Source organism: Grammomys surdaster, unplaced genomic scaffold (assembly GCF_004785775.1).
Source record: "Grammomys surdaster isolate TR1022 unplaced genomic scaffold, NIH_TR_1.0 208, whole genome shotgun sequence".
In the NCBI taxonomy this organism is placed as follows: domain Eukaryota; kingdom Metazoa; phylum Chordata; class Mammalia; order Rodentia; family Muridae; genus Grammomys; species Grammomys surdaster.
Genome location: NW_021604653.1, coordinates 7,643,366 through 7,662,533, shown reverse-complemented (window position 1 = coordinate 7,662,533; position 19,168 = coordinate 7,643,366). Strand labels below are relative to the sequence as shown.

Below are 19,168 nucleotides of genomic sequence, written 5' to 3'. Positions count from 1 at the left end.
CCCTTCCTTCTTCTACTCCATTTAAGCCCTTTGGGACCTATCCAGATGTAGCTCCCATCAATAGCTTGTTTCTAGCTGGGTGTGGCAGTGCTTGCTTGCTGTCTTACCACTTTGGAGGCTGACACCAGCCTCGTCTACAAAGTGTGCACAGTGTCTAAAAATCAAGCACCCACGTATGTTAGGGCTGGCTGGAGAGATGGCTCAGTGGTTACAAGTGCTTGCTGCTCTTTCAGAGTACAGGAATTTAGGTTCTTATGGCTATAGAGATTTAAAACACCTGTAACTCTAGTTCCAGTGGGTCCAGTGCCCCCTTCTGGACTCTTCAGGCACTGCATGCACACAAACAAAATCTTAAATGATAATTTAAAAAGCATTATTGGGATGGAGAGATAGCACAGTGGTCAAGAGTACTGGCAGCTCTTCCAGAGGACCTGGCTGGGTTCAGTTCCCAGCACTACTGTCTATAACACCAGGTCCAGGCAAATCTGACACCGTCATCTGGCCTCTACAGCACCTGGCAGGCAGGAGGCACACAAATGCATGTAAGCAAACACCCACACACATAAGATTTAAAAAATTAAAGTATTACTATGAATTATGGATTAAAAATATTTAATGTGATTTTCTTGTTAGGGTCAACTCTTGGAAGATATATTGCTGTATGAACAGCTGGGCAAATTAAGACTTTGTGTGTGTGTCTGTATGTGTGTGTGTGTGTGTGTGCATGCGAGAGTGCACGTTGTGTGGAACACATGGCTGTGTGCATGTGTATGGATGCTTGCACATGTGGAAGTTGACGTGTCAGTGGTAGGCATCGTTTCAGTCAGTCTCTTCCTTATTTTTTTAAGGCAGGGTCTCACTGAATCTGGAGCTGCCCAGTTAGCTAGGCTGGCCCCAGCAGTCAATCTGCCGCCCCTCCTCCCCTCCCCTTACCTCCCCAGCACTGGGATTTCCATCAGTTCTTTCTGAACTCAGGTCTCCAGCTGGCATAGCAAGTTCAGTTCTGACTGATTCTACATGCCAGATGTAAAATGTTTATAGATTTCTTTTCTTACGTTTCCTAATTTATGTTCTTCCCAGCAATATATAGAAATATTTGTTCATCCACATTTTTGCTCAACACTACCTAGGCCTTTGCAGAGGTTTTGTTCTTTAATTTTACAAATTAAATGATACAATTAATTGCCTTTTTTCACATTTCTGATCTTTAGTTAGAATTGAAGATAAGTTAATCAGAATTAAAAATGATACACGTTATTGACTTAAAACATGTTGACAGAGCTGGGTGTGGAGGCACAAACCTATAATCCCAGCACTTGGACAGAGGCAGGATGGCCAGGAATTTAGGATTATTTTCAGCTGCATAGTTCATTACGGTCCAGCCTGGGCTACCTGAGTTTGGACAATTAAGACAATCCCCTGTTAATGACTGTTAATCATATTTATATTAGGGTATTGGTTTTTACTTACTTTTTTATTGTTATCCCTACTTTTTCTGTGTTCCTGCTTTCTGTTTGCTTGGAGCCTTCCCTATGATTATAAAAGTATATACCTATTTTTGTGGCACTTCTGTATGACTGTATTTTAAAGTTTCTTATTTTGTATAATGACTGTGGAGTAAGGAGCCAGAATTGCTTATGCCCTGCTGCTGGGCAGCTTTCTAAATGCAAATTTATTAATTAAAATTTCTTTCCCCAGGTCCATCTCCACATTACTAGGAAAGCACTCCAGTGAATCAATTGCAAATTCTTGGCACAAATTAAAAAGTACTCATTGAGAATGCAGGGGAGGGGGTGTAGCATGCTTGCCTAGCATATCAAAGCCCTGGATTCCATCCCCAGTTCTGCATAAACCTGGTGTGGTGGTGCACATCTGTAAATCCAACACTCAGGAAGTAGAGGCAGGAGGCTCAGGAGTTCAAGGCCATCCTCAGCTACAGAGTAAGATCCAGGCCAGTCATCGGCTACAATGAGATACTATCTCCTTCAAAACCGGGGAACAAACAAAAGACCAGAATGTCAGCAAAGCCAATAAGATGTAGGCTAGCATTGTAAACAACTCTCCTTTCTGCAGACTCAAGTACAGTCTCCTTCATGGTAGGCCAGGGGAAAGAAGTGAGGTTTAGGGTGGGGGGGGTAAGGGGGTAGGGGTTCAGGATTGGTGATAGAGACTAGCCGATTCCTCTCCTGTGGGCTAGAAGGCCACCAGGTTATGAAAACTAAGTGGTGTCAATCTGTTGGACACGATGCCTCAGAAATCCTAGACATACCTGTTGCTGTTTCCCTAATGTCTCGGCTTTGAGGGGCCAAGAGCAAGACCAGAGTTTCAGATCAATCAGCCCCTTCTATCCTATAGACAGAGTTCTCCTAAGTGATTAACTTGTAGACCTGAGCAGAAGCAGTTGAACTCAAAGGTCAGGGTCTTAAAGGGACAGATGCAGAACAAGGACAGAGATACCTGGCTTTACTCACCTGTAGAACACTTACACGGTTCTAAGGGTTCTAAGTGGAGACTTCTGTCAAAGGGGGCATCAGATCCCTGTAAAGGAACGTTGTTGACCATCGCCATGGTGACGGTCTGACTAGTCTAGCTGTCAGTTCATCCCAGGAGTCCTGCCTTCCCCATCCATCTCTACCTCCAGAGCACTGCATTACAGGTGCACCACCATGCCTGCCTGGCTTTACATGGGTACTGGGGATTTGAACTCATGTCTTCACCTTGCATGGTAGGTACTTTCACTGATCTGCCAACTGCAGCTTTAATACTGCTTTTTCTAACAGTCTTCCTTAAGACATGCTCCTTATTAAGTGTCTTTCTATGTTGAAAGTTTTGTCAATGTTTGTTGAACTATACTTCGGTAGATTTTAGGACTGTGTTTATCTGAGGAGAATTCTAAAGGAGTAAATAAGGAATGCTGAAATAACCAATATTGGAATTATCAAAGGATTTATTAGACTTATTAGCTATGAGACAAGGTTAGATGAACCCTTTATTTTATGGGAAAATCAATTTCAGCTTTTATGGAAGCTGTTTTAGTATAGCTAATATGCTCATTTTATTTATAAATTATTTGATGCATTCCATAGTAAACTCCCTGGTTTCTCATGCTTAATGTGCTGTATCTTTCCCCAAATTTAGGAAAATAGTTGGTCAGCTATTCAGAGAGACTTTCTAAGCCAAATTTATATGACTTATTTCTGTGTTATGGACTGTTTCAGACAAATTGAAAGGCATAAAAATAGCACACCCTCCATATACTTAATATCTTGCCTTAGGACATAGAGTGTTGCCAGTATTATTAAAACCCCTGCCATTGCCTAAGAAATAATGAGTTTTATTCATTTTTGTGTTTTTATTTTTCGAGACAGGGTTTCTCTGTGTAGCCTGGCTGTCCTGGAACTCACTCTGTAGACCAGGCTGGCCTCGAAGTCAGAAATCCGCCTGCCTCTGCTTCCCAAGTGCTGGGATTAAAGGCGTGCGCCACCACCGCCCAGCCGAGTTTTATTCATTTTAATGTATGTATGTATATAAGTGTGTGTGCATGTATGTATGTGTGTGTGCATGTATGTATGTAAGTGTGTGTGCATGTATGTATGTAAGTGTGTGTGCATGTATGTATGTAAGTGTGTGTGCATGTATGTATGTGTGTATATGTGTCCATGTGGAGGAGGCCTGAGTTGACCCTGGATGTCTTCCTCAGTTGCTCTCCCCTTCATTTATTGAGGCTGAACCCCCAAGTCTGGCTAGTCTTGCCAGTCAGATTGCTCTAGGAGTCCCTGGCTCCGACTCCCAAGTGTTGGGAGGGCAGGAGGTCACCATATGTGCCCAGCTTCTGTTGGATGTTGAGAATATGAATTCCGGTAGCAGCAGCGTCTTCATGCACTCTCTCCGTGTCTTGCCACAGGTATCTCCCACATGGCTGTGGAGGAAGCCACCATCACTGTTCGCCTCATCCGTTCATTTGAGCATCGGAATTTCAAACCCGTGGTATATCATGGAGTTAACTTGCATCAAACTGTAAAAGAATTTATAATATTTCTAAAGCAAGGTATGGGGAATTAGTGCTTCTTTCTTTCATTTGTGTTTTGACAATGAAAACATCTGACTACGATGTTTTTGTTTTGTTTTTTTTTTTTTTTGGTTTTTCGAGACAGGGTTTCTCTGTGTAGCCCTGGCTGTCCTGGAACTCTGTAGACCAGGCTAGCCTTGAACTCTCGAACTCAGAAATCCGCCTGCCTCTGCCTCCCAAGTGCTGGGATTAAAGGCGTGCGCCACCACTGCCCGGCCTGACTACGATGTTAATAATAATCTTTGAAAAGCACATTAGGCTGGGCCTAGTGGTGTACACCTACATTCCCAGCACTCAGGACACAGAGCCAGGATATTCATGACTTCAAGCTAGCTTGGGCTATTTAGCAAATTATAGGCCAGCCTAGGCTATATAGTGAATTTTATGCCAATCTGGGCACATGGAAATATTTTGTGTTTTAAAAATGAAACAAAACAAAATAAAACCAACTAAGAAAATCACCAAAACTCTTCCCCCCAGCCAGAAGCACTTTGGAAGCTGGTGCTAGCAGAGGCTAGGCTGGCCCATGTCCTGGGCTGGCCCTCGTCCTGAGTCCTGTCATCAGCTGCCCTAGTTTGTCAGTGAGTACAGTGAACACACACACTAGTGGTTTATTACCATCATGTTTAGCCTCAAGCAAACTAAGATCCAGGACAGGAGAGGTGACTGGCAAGTGCCTGCCCCACACATTCGTGAGGACACATGTTAGATCCCCCAGAACCCATGCAATACAGAAATGAAGGTATGTACCTTTAATCCCGCTGGGGGCTGTAGGGGGCTGGGGACAGGGTATCCGTGAGGCTCACTGTCTAGTCTGTCTGCTACATTGGGCACAGCTTGGGTCCCAGAACCCTGGTTAGGGGTAGCAAGAGAAAAGAATAGACACGAAGACACACAGACAATGAAGTTGGGATCAGGTGTGATTAACTGTTACCTCTGCTATCTGGAACTTCAGCATGTTAGCATGTTTATTAGGTACAGCATAGGAGGGGGTGTGGCTTCGCTAGGCTAGGCAGGCACTTTCTGTGGGCGAGCAGTCCCAGGCTCTAAGCTTCTGGGAAGAGGAAGGTGCAGTTGCTCATCTTTGCACACACTGATAGTCACCCACACCCCTACTCAGATGCCCAAGCTCTGCATCGCTCTTGAGCCTGACCCAAATGGGTAATGGCTTAGCCAGTTTAATGCAGGCCAATTGGTCTTATGGTCGTTAACGGGCCTTACTCATGTCAGAATCCACATTGCTCAGAATGTAGTGCACCTCAGGTTCCCTCTGCTCCTTACACCTGTCTGACAGGGTTGGTGAGCTCCAGGTTCAGAGAGAGACTGTCTTAAAAGTAAAGTGGAGAGAGAGAGATTGAGGAAGACATCCATCATTGATCTCTGGTCTCCTTACACATATACATACATAAACATGTACACACACACACAGAGAGAGAGAGAGAGAGAGAGAGAGAGAGAGAGAGAGAGAGAGAGAAAGTCAGATTGTGGCGGCAGGGAGACGAAGAAATCAGGAGAGCTCTGATCTCTGTGGTCTCTGTGATGGGACAGTCTTTACATTTTCCATATGTATTTGTTGTGTATGTGTGTGTGTACATGATATGTGTATATGTATACATGATATGTGTGTGTGTATATACGTGATGTGTGTGTGTGTAGTTGGTGCTTATGTCACAGTGTGCATGTGGAAATAAGAGAACAACTTGCAGGATCCAGTTCTCCCTAGAGATCCAATTCAGGTTGTCAGGCTTGACCACAGACCCTTTTACCAGCTGAGCATCTCCCTGGCCCAGGAATGCAAGTCTTCTGATGGTGCTAGTTTATCATCCTGAATGTACAGCCCTCATTCCGAGAGGGTCTTACTGCTCTTCATTACTGAAGCATCCCAAGGCGTCTGATACAGCATCCAGCATATGCTTTTATTCTTTTAAGTCAAGTACAATCATTATAGAGTACACTGCACAGTTTTAAATATATAATTTCATGAATTAGAAACTCAGTGATGCTATATCTATATTTTTACTGTTTATTTACTTATTTTTCCATTTTTGTACAGATGTGCATGCCTGTGTGTATGTGTGTGCATATGTGAACTCACTAAACGTGGCCCCTGTCTCTGCCTTCTGAGGTTGGAGTTAAAAGTAGCCTCCATGCCCACGCACTCAATGTCCACGCACTCAATTCTTCAGATTGAACTCTGGCAGTCATATTTATGTGGCAAGGATTTTAACCATGAAGTCATCTCTCCAACTGTGTGTGTGTGTGTGTGTGTGTGTGCAAGCTGTGTGTGTCATAATGATGAAGGTCATTGCCAGGGTTACTTTTCGGAGACTTGGAAGCCACTTTTGTTTGAAGCCTTCACCTTTCTCTTGGGCCTGTGTAGGTGTTTGTTGGGTGACTCAGACAAGGAGGCAGGTCTGGGATTTTCTGCACTCGTGTTGTCTATGACCCTTTGCTTCCCTAACTTTGGGTCAGATTGTGTGATGTGTCAGTCACTCATGTGTACTTGGGAGGTAGTAAATAGTGGCTTGCACGAAACTCACCCAACCTTTCTTTTCTCTTCAAAGCCAAAAGATGCGGAGGCGGGAGCGGCTAGGTGTCTTCCAGGTTTCAAGCAGGTGTGTCTAACCTGCAGCCTGAGGGCCACGTGTGCCCCAGGATGGTAGAAAAGGAGCTGAGTAAGTGGCTTGGTTGTTAAGAGTGCTTGTTGCTCTTTCGAGGACCTGAGTTTGATTCTTTTCCTCCACATTGGAACAGAGTAACTACAGTTCCAGGAGACGGAGGCTCTGTTTTGGCCTCTTTGGGTACTGCATCCATGTTGTGTATACACAGCCAAGGAGGAACACACATATACACGTAAACAATTTTTAAAACTTACTGAAATTATTATGATTTTTCTCTACTCTTTTTTAACTTGATTAGCTGTTCTTGAGCATGAACTCTGTAGATGACATATCTGTTGCAACGAAGACCATGTTATGATTACACGTGTACTGACCTCTGATTTTACAACCCGGTTCATTCCAATGGGGAAGGGGCATAGGTGTGCCCGGCCACCCTTGCCTCCCTTACACTGGGTTAAGGTCAGGCCAGGGAGATAGCTTAAGGTAAAAAGCCATCGACAGCAAGCCTGAGGACCCCTGTGTGATCTGACGATCTCCGTGGTGGGAGAAGGGAGCCAACTCCCACAGATTGTGCTCTGGCCACCAAAAGTGTGCTTTGGCACATATGTCTACACTGATAGACAATATGTAAATAGAATGTCATTTAAAATTTGTCTTTTTCATAGGCATTGACCTGCTATCTTCCTGGTTTTATGGGCAAATGGTTTTTTAAAAGATTTATTTATTTTACTTTGTAAGTGTCTGTCTGTATTTTTACCACATGCATGTAGTGCTAGTGCAGGCCAGAAGAGGGCATAAGAGTCTCTGGAATTGGTGTGATGGACAGTTGTGAGCTGCCGCTCAGGTCCTGGCAGCTGAAATTTGTTCCTCTGCAAGAGCATTGTGTGTTCTTAGCTGCCTCACCATCTCTGCAGCTGTGAGTAAATTGTTTCCCGGCTCCAACTACTGGTCCTTAATTCCAAGGGCTCTCTTTTATTTAAATAAGTGGGCTTGGTTTGGCAACAGGTTTCCTTTGCTTATTTGGTTACTTAAAGCATTCTAAATGCCATGATCACTCATAAAGTAACTTCTGGCTTACACACAGAATATAAAATTCTGTTGCCATATTCTGTTTGTTTGGTTTTTGTTTGTTTTTAGAGACAGGATTTCTCTGCGTAGCCCTGGCTGTTCTGGAACTCACTCTGTAGACCAGGCTGTCCTGAAACTCAGAGATCTGCCTGCCTCTGCTTCTCAAGTGCTGGGATTAAAGACGTACACCATCACTGACCGACTATATGTTGCTGTGTTCTTAATTATTAGGGGATTTTGATATTTAATACTAAAAGATAATGTTATAGAGGAGAAAAAGTAACTTTTCCTTACTCTTAAGTTCTTAAAAGTATCTGTATATGTATGATGTGCGTGCACACACACAGAGACACACGCACACGCACGCACACACATGTGTCTTAGAATACATATGGAGGTCAGAAGACAACCCCATGTCAATTTCATTTTGTGTGAGACAGTGTCTTGTGTTTCCTGCTCTGTAACTGTCCTGTGAGCTCCCAGTGATTTTCCTGTCTCTGCCTGTAGCTCTGGGATTACGGCCATGTGCAGCCATGGCAGGCTTTATATGGGCCCTGGGGATTCAGTCAAGTCTTCACATTTGCATGGCAAGGGAGAGCAAATGCTTTACCCAAGTCATCTCCGAGCTCCAGCCTTGTACGTTCTCAGATGAAAGGGCAGGTGAACAAGAGAAGACCACAGGGGTTTATTGCTAAGTGCACTCCATATATGTTGGATACCTAGGGAGTGAAAATTTCTCAGAGAAGCGCCCAGACAAGGAAGAGGTCTTCAGACCTGGACCATAAGGACTGGGTGCTTGTGAGCAGAGGGAGCAGAGAAGGCCTTGTTGCTGAAGCTTTGCAATGCGGCGCACTCTGATGCCCCCTGCAGGCTAATTGGGGGCACAGCAGTCTCCTAAGGTTGTTCTGTGCTCTTGGGGGGTGGGGGTGGGGGAGAGGCTGTGTTTTAGGCAGACAGGGAGGGTCCTGAGCATAAGACGTCAGCTTTTATCTCCGAACAGTTCACGTGCCAGGTAGACATATATTGGGGTGGCATGTTCTGGTCACCCCTGGTGCCGATTACAGAGTGGCCTGCTTTTGTAAAGTCATTCCTCAGTGTATTAGGAGTTTGAACTACAAACAGATTTCTACAGAAATATTTTTAAATTATTCTAATATTTTATAACATTTTATTTATTCTCTCTCTCTCTCTCTCTCTCTCTCTCTCTCTCTCTCTCTCTCTCTGTGTGTGTGTGTGCGCATGTAGGAAGGAAGTCAGTTCCTCCCTTCTTCCATGTGGGTCCTAGAGATTAAACTTGGTGGTGGGTGCTTTTACTTGCTGCTGAACCATCTCACTAGCCCATGTTTTCAAATGTTCACATTGGAGGGTCCTAGTGTTTCTTCGTATCAATGCAGCAAGAGCCGTGATATTCTTGGAATGGCAGAATGGGTACCTTAGAAATAAGATGTGAATCAAGTTGCTGTGGTGGCACAGGAAGTTGTGTTTTCCCTGGTCGTGCTGTTCTTTGCTTCCCAGGCACCAGAGAATGATTCATTCACAGTAACTATTAGTCATCTCTGTCCCCTGTAGAACAGTGGTGCCTGTCATAGCTACATGCTCAGGCCTGGCTGCTTGACTTTCCACCTGCTGTGGGAATGACATAACTCCTGCCTGTTTCTATTGGGTATGTGAGGGAGGTGTAGCTATGAAAGAGAACTGTGGGGGTGGTGACCATGTTCCTCAGCTGGTAGAGTGCTGACCCATGTTCAAGGCTCTGGGTTCCGTCTTAAACACTGCATGAATTGAGCATGACGGTGCTGTAATCCCAGCACTCAGGAGGTGAGGGGATGGTGCACATATGTAATCCCAGCACTCAGGAGGTGGGGGCAGGAGAACCAGGAGTTCAAGGTCATCTTCAGCTACTTATGGAGTTTGAGGCAAGCTTATGTCACAGGAGAGTTGGTGTCACAAACAAACAAACAAACAAACAAATGAAAAACATCAGCCAGGCAGTGGTGGCACATGCCTTTAATCCCAGCACTTGGGAGGCAGAGGCAGGCGGATTTCTGAGTTTCTGGTCTACAGAGTGAGTTCCAGGACAGACAGGGCTACACAGAGAAACCCTGTCTTGAAAAACAAACAAACAAACAAAAAAGAAAAACAGGTCAGCTTTAGGGTGTGGACTCTTGAGTTGTGAGCTCTGTCCAGTCCTGCCATCTGGTTCAAGGTCCTAGAAAACTCTGAGAAGCTGGCGGGACCACATATTTGCATTTTATGTGTGTACACTGTGGTACACAAATTTACATGGATGAGCACAAGCAGGTTGGCGTGCACGAGAACACATAAAATTCATAAATGCAAATATGTAGCCCCACCAATTCATAAAAAGGGTCATCCAGTTTGATGCTGAAGAATTTCTCGGTAGTGATAACTCGAGCTAGCCTCACCTGTAGATCAGGGGCTGGGTCAAGAATCTTAGCTAGATTGTCTCTTCTCTTCCTTTTAGCCTCCCTTTTGAGCAGGAATTGACGATGTCCTTAGAAGTGAAGAAAGGGAGAACAAAGAGATTGAGGAGGACGGGGGCTGGGGTTTAGTACAACGATGGTTCAGTTGCTAAGGGGCTTGGTGTATAAGCTGAGGTGAATAAGCTGGCGATCTGAGTTCAGTCCCCAGCACTCAGATGAACAAGCTGGGTGTGGTTGTGCACACTGTAATCTCTGGGTGGAGGAGGCAGAGGCTTGAGGATTCCTGGGTCTGTCTGGCCAGCCAGCACAGCCTGCGTAATGGGTTCCAGATTAATGAGGGGCCTGACTCAGGGAAGCAGGTCAGGCCAGTGAGATGGCTCAGCACATGAGTGCTTGCTGTCGTAGGCCCTCTCCTAGTGATCCACTTTCTCTAGCAACCCCCACCTCCTAAAGGCTATAACCTCCCCAGACAGCGCCACCAGCTGGGGACCAAGTGTTCACATTCAGACCACAACAGGGCCTCAGTCTGTAGCCAGGGCTGGCCTTGACCGGGAGGTCCTGCCTCAGCCTCCTAAGCACTTAATCGTGTATTTTGATTATAGAAATAGCATGATCTGTTTCCTTCTATAAATGACCAGTTGTCTGTAGTAGAGTCAAAAGAGCGCAGAAATGAATCATATAGATGAGATGAGGTTTGAAGTAGTCTTGGATGTAGAAGCAGTTGGTATAATTAGGATGTCAAATCCTACTTGTGAGTGTTAGGGCGTTCTCTGAGACGAACGGTGATGGCTTTGTCCAGCTTTTGGTTCTGAGTTACTTCTTCGAATCCTGTTACTCCTGGCGAGTGAAGCATGTGCCTGCCATGTGCAGCAGTTGCCCATGGAGACCAAAGGGTATTAGATCCCTGGAACTGGGGTTACGGCAGTTACGAGCCACCTAATGTGGGTGCTGAGACCTGAACCTTGGTCCTCTGCAAGAGCAGAGCCTTAACCACTGAGCCAGCTCTCCAGCTCTCTACCCTTTTTTGTTTTGTTTGAGATAGTGTCTCTCCTTGGTTGGCTTAGAGCTCACTGGCCAGCCTAGGCTAACTCGCCAGTACCCCAGGGATCCTCCTGGCTCTTCCCTGGTGCTGGCTCACCCTCCTTCTTTTACACGGATGCTGGTTATTGAACTTGGGTGCCCGTGCGTATGTGGTGAGAACTTACTGAGCCATCTCTTAGGCCCTGGTATTTCCTTTTTATCTTTACATATTTGTTTGCATATAATAGCCCCCAGTTTCCTCCCTTAACTTTGTACGTTAGAATGCTGCATTGGCTACAGTTAATGAACACACCACCAGTGATTAAAGTTTATTTTTTATTTTTATTTTTCTTACTCAAGGTTTCCAGAGAGGTTCTACTTTACAATTCACTGTCATGGCTTTGTTTTTTAACTTTGTTTTATTATGGTTGTGTATGTGTGTGTGTGTGTGTGTGTGTCAGGGATGTCTGTGTGGGGTCAGGGGACAAGCTTATGGACTCATTTCTCTTCTTCTCATTATACGTGGGTCCCAGGGATCAAACTCAGGTCATATGGATTGTGTGGTGGGCATGTGTGGCAGCTGGCCTGCCATCCTGTAGATCCATCATTGCCTTCAGGCTCCTCTCGGCCATAATGGTTACTCTGACTTTGCCTGCTTCTGGCAGTTCTGAGGACTGGCTGGTGTATGGGAGGATTCCCTTTGATTAGAGCAGCAGTTCTCAACCTGTGGGCCATGACTTTTGGGGATCAAATCTCAGATATCCTGCATATCAAATATTTGCATTTTGATTCCTAACAGCAGCAAAATTAAAAAATGAAGTAGCAATTAAAATAACTTTATGGTTGGGGGGGGTCACCACACCATGAGGAGCTATGTTAAAGGGTCACAGCATTAGGAAGGTTGAGGACCACTGGGTTACAGTTGGCTGGGTAGTCTTTATGTGCTTGTGGGGTTATGGCTTCTTGGGAGGAAGATCACGGAGAGCCAGTCACTGTCCTCACATCCTGTGAAGGCATCTGCTTTGCATGTGCTCTGTGCTTGTTAGTGTGGACCCCGAAGCAGTGTGACGTGTTGTCCCTGTAAAATGTGCTCTCCCCCTCCCTCCCTCCCTCTGCCCCCCCCCACACACGCTGTGTGTGTGTGTGTGACACATTTTCACTTGCCCCTGTCTGTTCTCAACCTGACTCTGTAACTGAATGACCTTGACCATCTAATCCTCCTGCCTTGACTGGTTTAAAGTATAGGCCTAGACCACTTCTTTTGGTCTGTGCAGGGCTGGACGGCAAACCAAGGCTTCACTCACGTTAGGCAAGCAGTCCACCGACTAAGCCCATGCCCAGCCCCCAGCGCCCATAGTCTGGAAGTTATTTCTGTGCACAGTCTACAGTCAGAGAGCAAGGAGTTACCCTTCAGTCCCTGAGGGTGGGGCTCCTGTATCATTTATATTGAATTCTTCCACAAGAGTAAACTGATTTATATTTAAGTTTCTATTTATATTAACTTGAGTGGATTGTTGTAGCTCTGTCATTTGGCATTCAGTTGATATTCTTGTCATGTGTACACATGTGCACACATGCATGCGTGTTAACTATTTCATTTCTGGTATAACCAGATGTTCAGGCCTACCCCAGCCACAGCTACGGGGACTTCACCTTCTTGGAGCCTCGGTGCTCACAACTGCCAGGCAAAGCGATTTGACTGTGTTTCTTCCTTCGCGGGAGTTTATGAATACCTGCTGCCTACCAAGGGCAAATTTTAGGTTGTAATGACACAGTGAGAAAAGCAGGCTGTGGTCTCTGGCCTCCCTTTTGTGCTGAGCACTGCCCAGCAACTTGAGAAGACAGTTCTTGGTGTCTTAATCTTCAAGGGCTAATGAATGAACAGAAAATGGAGACATTTTAGGTAAAGCAGCCTGGCTATAGCAACATCCACAGAACCAGTGCCCGTGGGATTGTCAGTGGACAGGACCGTGGAGCTGAGATGTAAGAAAGGCATGTGCATCCTAGCTCCTGGCTCTGCATCTCCACAGGACAGTAGCAGCAGAGACGGTTCTTCACTGATCCCTTTCGAGGAGTCCATCGTCTGGCTTAGGGCACATGAGTGGCTCACAGTGGTAAAGCATTCAGTATAGGCATTCCCTCCCTCCCCTTCTCCCTTCCTGTCCGTGACCACCACCTTTACTCCAAACCTGCACACTAATTGTTTTGTAAAGTTGCTTTGTTTGCCTGGAGAGACAGCTCAGAGGCTAAGAGTCTTGTTCTTCCAGAGGAAACAAGTTTGGTTCCCAGCACTCATGTCAGGCAGCTCACCACTGCCTAAAATTCCAGTTCCAGGGAGCCTGACCCCCAGGACTCTGCAGTCTCCTGCAGTCATGTATGTATACTCTCCACACACACACACACACACACACACACACACACACACACACACACACACCTAATTAACAATAATAAAATAAATCTTGACAGAATCTCATGTATCCCAGGATGGAATCAAATTTTCCTATGTAGTCAAAGATGACTTTAAATTTCTAATCCCCCTGCCTCAACTTCCCAAGCAGTAGGAGTATAGATGTATTACCATGATCAGTTTGTGCAGTGCAGGGATGTGTGTGCTTCTACTAACTGAATTCCATGCCCAGACCCTGATTGTATTACTATAGCTTTCTAGTTTCTTTGGAACACAGGCATTGTGATTCCTCCCGTGCTTTTCCTTTTACTCAGCAAAGCCATTTGTGGGGCTTTTGTGGTCCCATAGGAATGTTAGCATTGGCCCTGTTTCTGTGAAGATTATCACTGGGACCTGGAGAGTGATTACATTGTCTGTGTGTAAACTTGCTGGAATATGAAAGGTGGCTCAGCTGTGCTGTACCAGTGTGAGGACCTGAACTTGGATCTCTCGCACCTCAATAAAAGCTGGCACTGTGGCATGTGCCAGTGCCAGGGAGGCAGAGATGGAATCCTGAGGGTTGGCAGCCAGTCCAGCTGAGTCAGCAAGTTCCAAGTTCAGTGACAGACCCTGTCTCAGAAAACAAAGTGGCAGTTGAGGAAGATGGTTCTTAGTCAGGGTTTCTATTCTGCACAAACATCATGATCAAGAAGCAAGTTGGGGAGGAAAGGATTTTTCAGCTTATACTTCCATGTTGCTGTTCACCACCAAAGGAAGTCAGGATTGGAACCCAAGCAGCTCAGGAAGCAGGAGCTGATGCAGAGGCCACGGAGGGATGTTACTTACTGGATTCTTCCCCTGGCTTGCTCAGCTTGCTTTCTTATAGAACCCAAGACTACCAGCCTAGGGATGGAACTACCCACAATGGACCCTCCCACCCTTGATCACTAATTGAGAAAATGCCTTACAGCTGGATCTCATGGAGGCATTTTCTCAAGGGAGACTTCTTTCTCTGTGATAACGCCAGCTTGTGTCAAGTTGACACAAAACCAGCCAGCACAGTGGTTGACATCAATGTCTACCCTTTCCTACATGCATGCACGCCCATGTGCCTTGTGCACCTGTATACACAGGGACATGTACACATTTGTGTACACAGAGAAAGTGGGGAGAGGGAGAGAGGAGAGAGTGTACACATACACAGGGAGCAGTCTGCTGTGCACCTGACCCATTTGTGCTGGGCTTAGGGGATCTCACATGCAGCTGTAATGAGAGCGACACTGAAGATCTCGGCCCGGCTGTGGCCAGGACTTGCTGCAGGATTCAACACTGGACCTGTCATAAGTGGGTATTGGTAACTGCTCAGTGCCCTGCTCTTAGACACTGTAAATAAACATATTCTACTTTCACTGGGGTATTGTTGGCCCTTCAAAGGGCAGATGTGTTTAACGTGCATTTTCTGTGCCTTTTATTTGTGTCTTTGTGAAGCTTTCTTTGGTTTTCCTTTTCCCAGAGCTGAGGATTGAACCCAGGGCCTCTTGTATGTCAAGTAGGTTCTCTACCATTGAGCCACATCTCCAGCTCTCCTTATCTCAGCAGAGAATTCCCTGTTAACCTAATGCATTCCTGTTATTGGAAGACAATGGAAATTCTCTTCCCGTGTCCCCATCTGAGCAGAGCACTCCCATGCAGGTACAAGCAAATAGCAACATAAGTACTTATATTAGTCATTTATTATTTTGTGTGAGGGAGTGCACAGTCCGTGATGCACATGTGGAGATCGAAGGACAATTTTGTGGAGTCCTTTCTCTCCTTCTGCTCATGTGGGTTCTTGGGTTTGAACTCAAGTCACCAGGTTTGTGCAGCAAGCACCTCTATCCACTGATCCATCTTGTTGGCCCCAAAATAAATACTCTGATTTTACCCTCTGTTGCTTAGGTGGTCTCCTACAGTGATGTTCCTCTTACACCTCTTTGCCCTTGACATACATACTTTGAAAGTCTTACCTTAACAGAATGCCTCTTCCTTTTCTTTTAGACTTGAAAAATGTTTCATTGTGCCGATTAGACTATTTAACACATTTGGATTTTCCCAGAGGGTTGCCACTGTGAACATTGTTTCACTTGGCGCCCATGTACACATGTCATCTCACACACGTGTGTATGCGCAATCTCATACACGTGTGTGTGCATATATGCGGATGTGTGTGTGTGTAAATGTACATGTACGTGTGCCACAGTGTTTGGAGGTCAGAGGTCAGTCTTTTTCGTCCCGCCGTGGGTTCTGGGGACCATCAGGTTTGCATTTGACCTACCTGGCCATCTCTCTGTCCTTACATATTTTGATAAATGCCAAAAATTGCCTTCTGTGGGTGCTGTACCATCAACTGCTAATAGTTAATGTTAATAGTTGGGATTTGGAATCTATTTTTAAAAGAGTGTCTACTCTGTATCATTGCATAACCTCTGCTGAGTTAGAATATTTATTTTAGATGGTATCTGAGTAATATCGCTCTGGGCCACTGGTTTCCACCAAAATCCCTTAAAAGTGCCTCTGATTCGTGTGCTAAGCAAACATCAATGATATAAAAATAATAGCTCATATTTGCATGATAGTCCATGTTTTGAGTGTACATAGATAGCCTTGTATTTAACAAAGTAGTAGCTCTTGTGTATGTGGGCTGTGTGTGTGTAAGAGAGAGAGAGAGAGAGAGAGAGAGAGAGAGAGAGAGAGAGAGAGAGGTGTGCTTGTTGGTACGGGAGTGTGCACCTGTGTTCAGATGCACATTAGGTGAGCACACGTTCGTGGGGAGGCCTGAGATCCATGTCTTTCCTTGATCATTCTCTGCCTTCCTTTTTTGAGAAAGGTCTCTCACTGAACCTGAAGCTTGTTTCTTGGGCTGGGATGGCTGCTTGCCTCCAAGGGTCCTCCTGGCTCCACCTTCTCCCAGTGCTGGGATCCCACAAGCATGCCACTGTTGTCTGGCACTTCCTGTGCATGCTGGGGGTCTGGATCTGTACCTTCTGCAGCAGGTACTTTCCTGGCTGAGCCTTCTCCCCAGCCCCAGGAATGGTCCATTCTGTCAGGAACTTCTCAGCTCAGCAGAGAGGGAGGGTTTAGTTACAGTTGACAGCCCCTGGATCTTGATGGTGCTTTAGCTTCGTCTTGTCTGATTGTTCAGGTTAGCTTAGCCTGTATTGGGGGATGTGGCTCAGTTGGGAGTGTGTTTGGGTTCCATCCTAACACCGTGTAAACCAGGTATGGTAACACACACGGGTAGTCCCAGCTCTCAAGAGGTGAAGGCTGGAGAATCAAGAGTTCAAGGTCATTGTTGGCTGCACATGGAGCTGATGGACAGACTGGGCTACATGAGACCTTATTTAAGGGAAGGAGAAAGGAAAGAGAATCTTGACCACGGGTCTTGGAGCAGAGCTGAAATACTCTGCATCGTGTTGGAGTATTTTGTAATGATAAAACTTATCATTTTCTCTTGCAGATGTCCCTTTGAGGACCAGCCTGCCACCGCCCCTCAGAAATTACAAATACGGTAACCATTTTTTTAATTATTTCAAAAGATTTATAATTTTGCATCATTTTTGTTGACATGACTCTAAATATGATGTTCAAATATTAATTTGCTATAAATTAAAGTCCCTTTGGAGGGGCAGGAGGCATAGCTGCCATATTGGTATGGAAGTTTGTTAAGGGATACAGGAGGCACAGCATACTGTGAAAGTCAGTTGTAACAGTAGAGAAGTAGCATGCTTGGCAAAATAGTTTATAAATGAGGTTTCTTTGCCAAGTAATCAGAGAAGAGAACCAGCCGGGGACTAAGAATTAAAGGAAGTCGTTTAGGGTTGTGGGTGTGGCTCCATCTGCAGTCTGCACAGTTGGTGTTCACGAAGCCCTGGGTTTCATCCCCTTCCCTAGTAGCACTGTGAACACTGTGTGCACTTGTCATCCAGCACTCAGAGGGCAAAGACAGCAGAATCTGAAGTGCAGGGTTATCCTCAGCTACATATGGGATTCAAGGCCAACCTGGGACACATAGGACCCTGTCTCAAAAGGTACTTTAATATTTTAAAGGCTAATAACTTGAACGTGCTAGTTTTGTTTGCTGCAAGTAGTGACCTAAAAATCCAGTAGCAGGAACTGGGGGAGTGAGTGGGTGTCAGATGCTTGAATGCTTACCTCGTGTGCAAAAAGTCGTGTTCCCTACGGCTGCTGCATACAGTGGATAGTCCCTTAGCACCTGGGAGGTGGAGACACGAAGCTCAAAATCACCCTTAGCTATAAAGCAAGCTGTAAAGGCCAGCCTGGGATACATGACTCCTGTCTCACAAGTAAGTAAGTAAATAAATAGATAAGGGCTGGTAAGATGGCTCAGCAGGTAGAGACACCTGATGTCCATCCTGTCCACCTGAGTTCAATCCCTGGGACCCACAAATAGTGGAAAGAGAGAACTGACCTTCACACATTGTCCTCCGCCTTGGTATTCATGTACACACACACACACACACACACACACACACACACACACACCCACACACCATAGTCTGCTATAAACCCATCTGGTTCCTCATCCTTAGTAGAGCGGCACTCAGCAAACTTGGATTTCAGACCCTGCTTGAAAGTGACAACGCACCTAATAAATATTTCTGCTAATTAGTGCAGACATTTGAAAGTGTAAATTTTTTATAACCTTAAGTCATTTTCCAGAGTGGCTTTTCATTCCGTTCCCATCTGATAGGGCAACTGATGACCTACAGTCTTTCCAAATCACAATCTCTGTGTGCCTGCATTTTAATACCAGGAGTCTAATTGTGAGGTCGCAGAGGCAGCAGGCAGGAGACGGAGGCCCTGAGTGGAAAGTGCTTTGATTTATGAGCCCCACAGCATTTCCATACTCAATATTGAAGCAGAGAAAGGAATAAGAAGTGTGATTGAGGTAAATATGAAACTTCTCAATTGTGGCTTTCAGCGCTTCTGAAAGAGAATGCTTTGAATAGAATCTCAAAATCGTAAGCGTCAATCCACCTGCAAATTACATATAGCTTCCCTTTTTTGCATATTGTATTGTGTGTGTGTGTGTGTGTGTGTGTGTGTGTAGGCAAATGTATACAATGTCAGCTTTTTCAAAAGATACATTTTAAAATAAAGCAGAGCTTGCTAGATGGAAGTCGCTCCTTTGATAAAGTGCTTGCTGAATGCTGAGGCTCTGAGTTCACTCCCTTCTGAGTGTGAAACATGCTAGGCACAATGGCGCATTGTAATCCCAGAGCTGTGAGGGTAGAGACAGATGTGTTCTTGAAGCTTGTTGGCCAGACCAACCTAATGTAATCCGTGAGCCCAGGGCCACTGAGAAACGCTGTCTCAAAAGTAAATAAATAAATGAATAAATGAATAGCAGAGTGGGTGGCTCCTGGGGAAGGACAGTCTATGTTGTCCTCTGGTTTTCACACTCACCCTCTAACCCTAACCCTAAACCTAACCCTACACACTTGAGTACACATACATACATACATACATACATACATACATACATACATACATACAT

General features: G+C 45.3%; 1 protein-coding gene across 3 annotated transcripts in view; it reads left to right on the top strand.

Moving 5' to 3' along the window:
• The window catches only part of CUNH2orf76 (chromosome unknown C2orf76 homolog), a 70,113-nt gene that overhangs the window by 27,330 nt on the left and 23,615 nt on the right, over positions 1 to 19,168 (top strand). For all 3 annotated transcript variants that reach the window (XM_028771518.1, XM_028771519.1, XM_028771520.1), the window contains exons 2-3: positions 3,905 to 4,048; positions 17,108 to 17,158. In XM_028771518.1, the coding sequence (XP_028627351.1) occupies positions 3,916 to 4,048; positions 17,108 to 17,158 (184 nt within the window). In that variant the 5' untranslated portion in view covers positions 3,905 to 3,915. The remainder of the gene's footprint in view (positions 1 to 3,904; positions 4,049 to 17,107; positions 17,159 to 19,168) is intronic.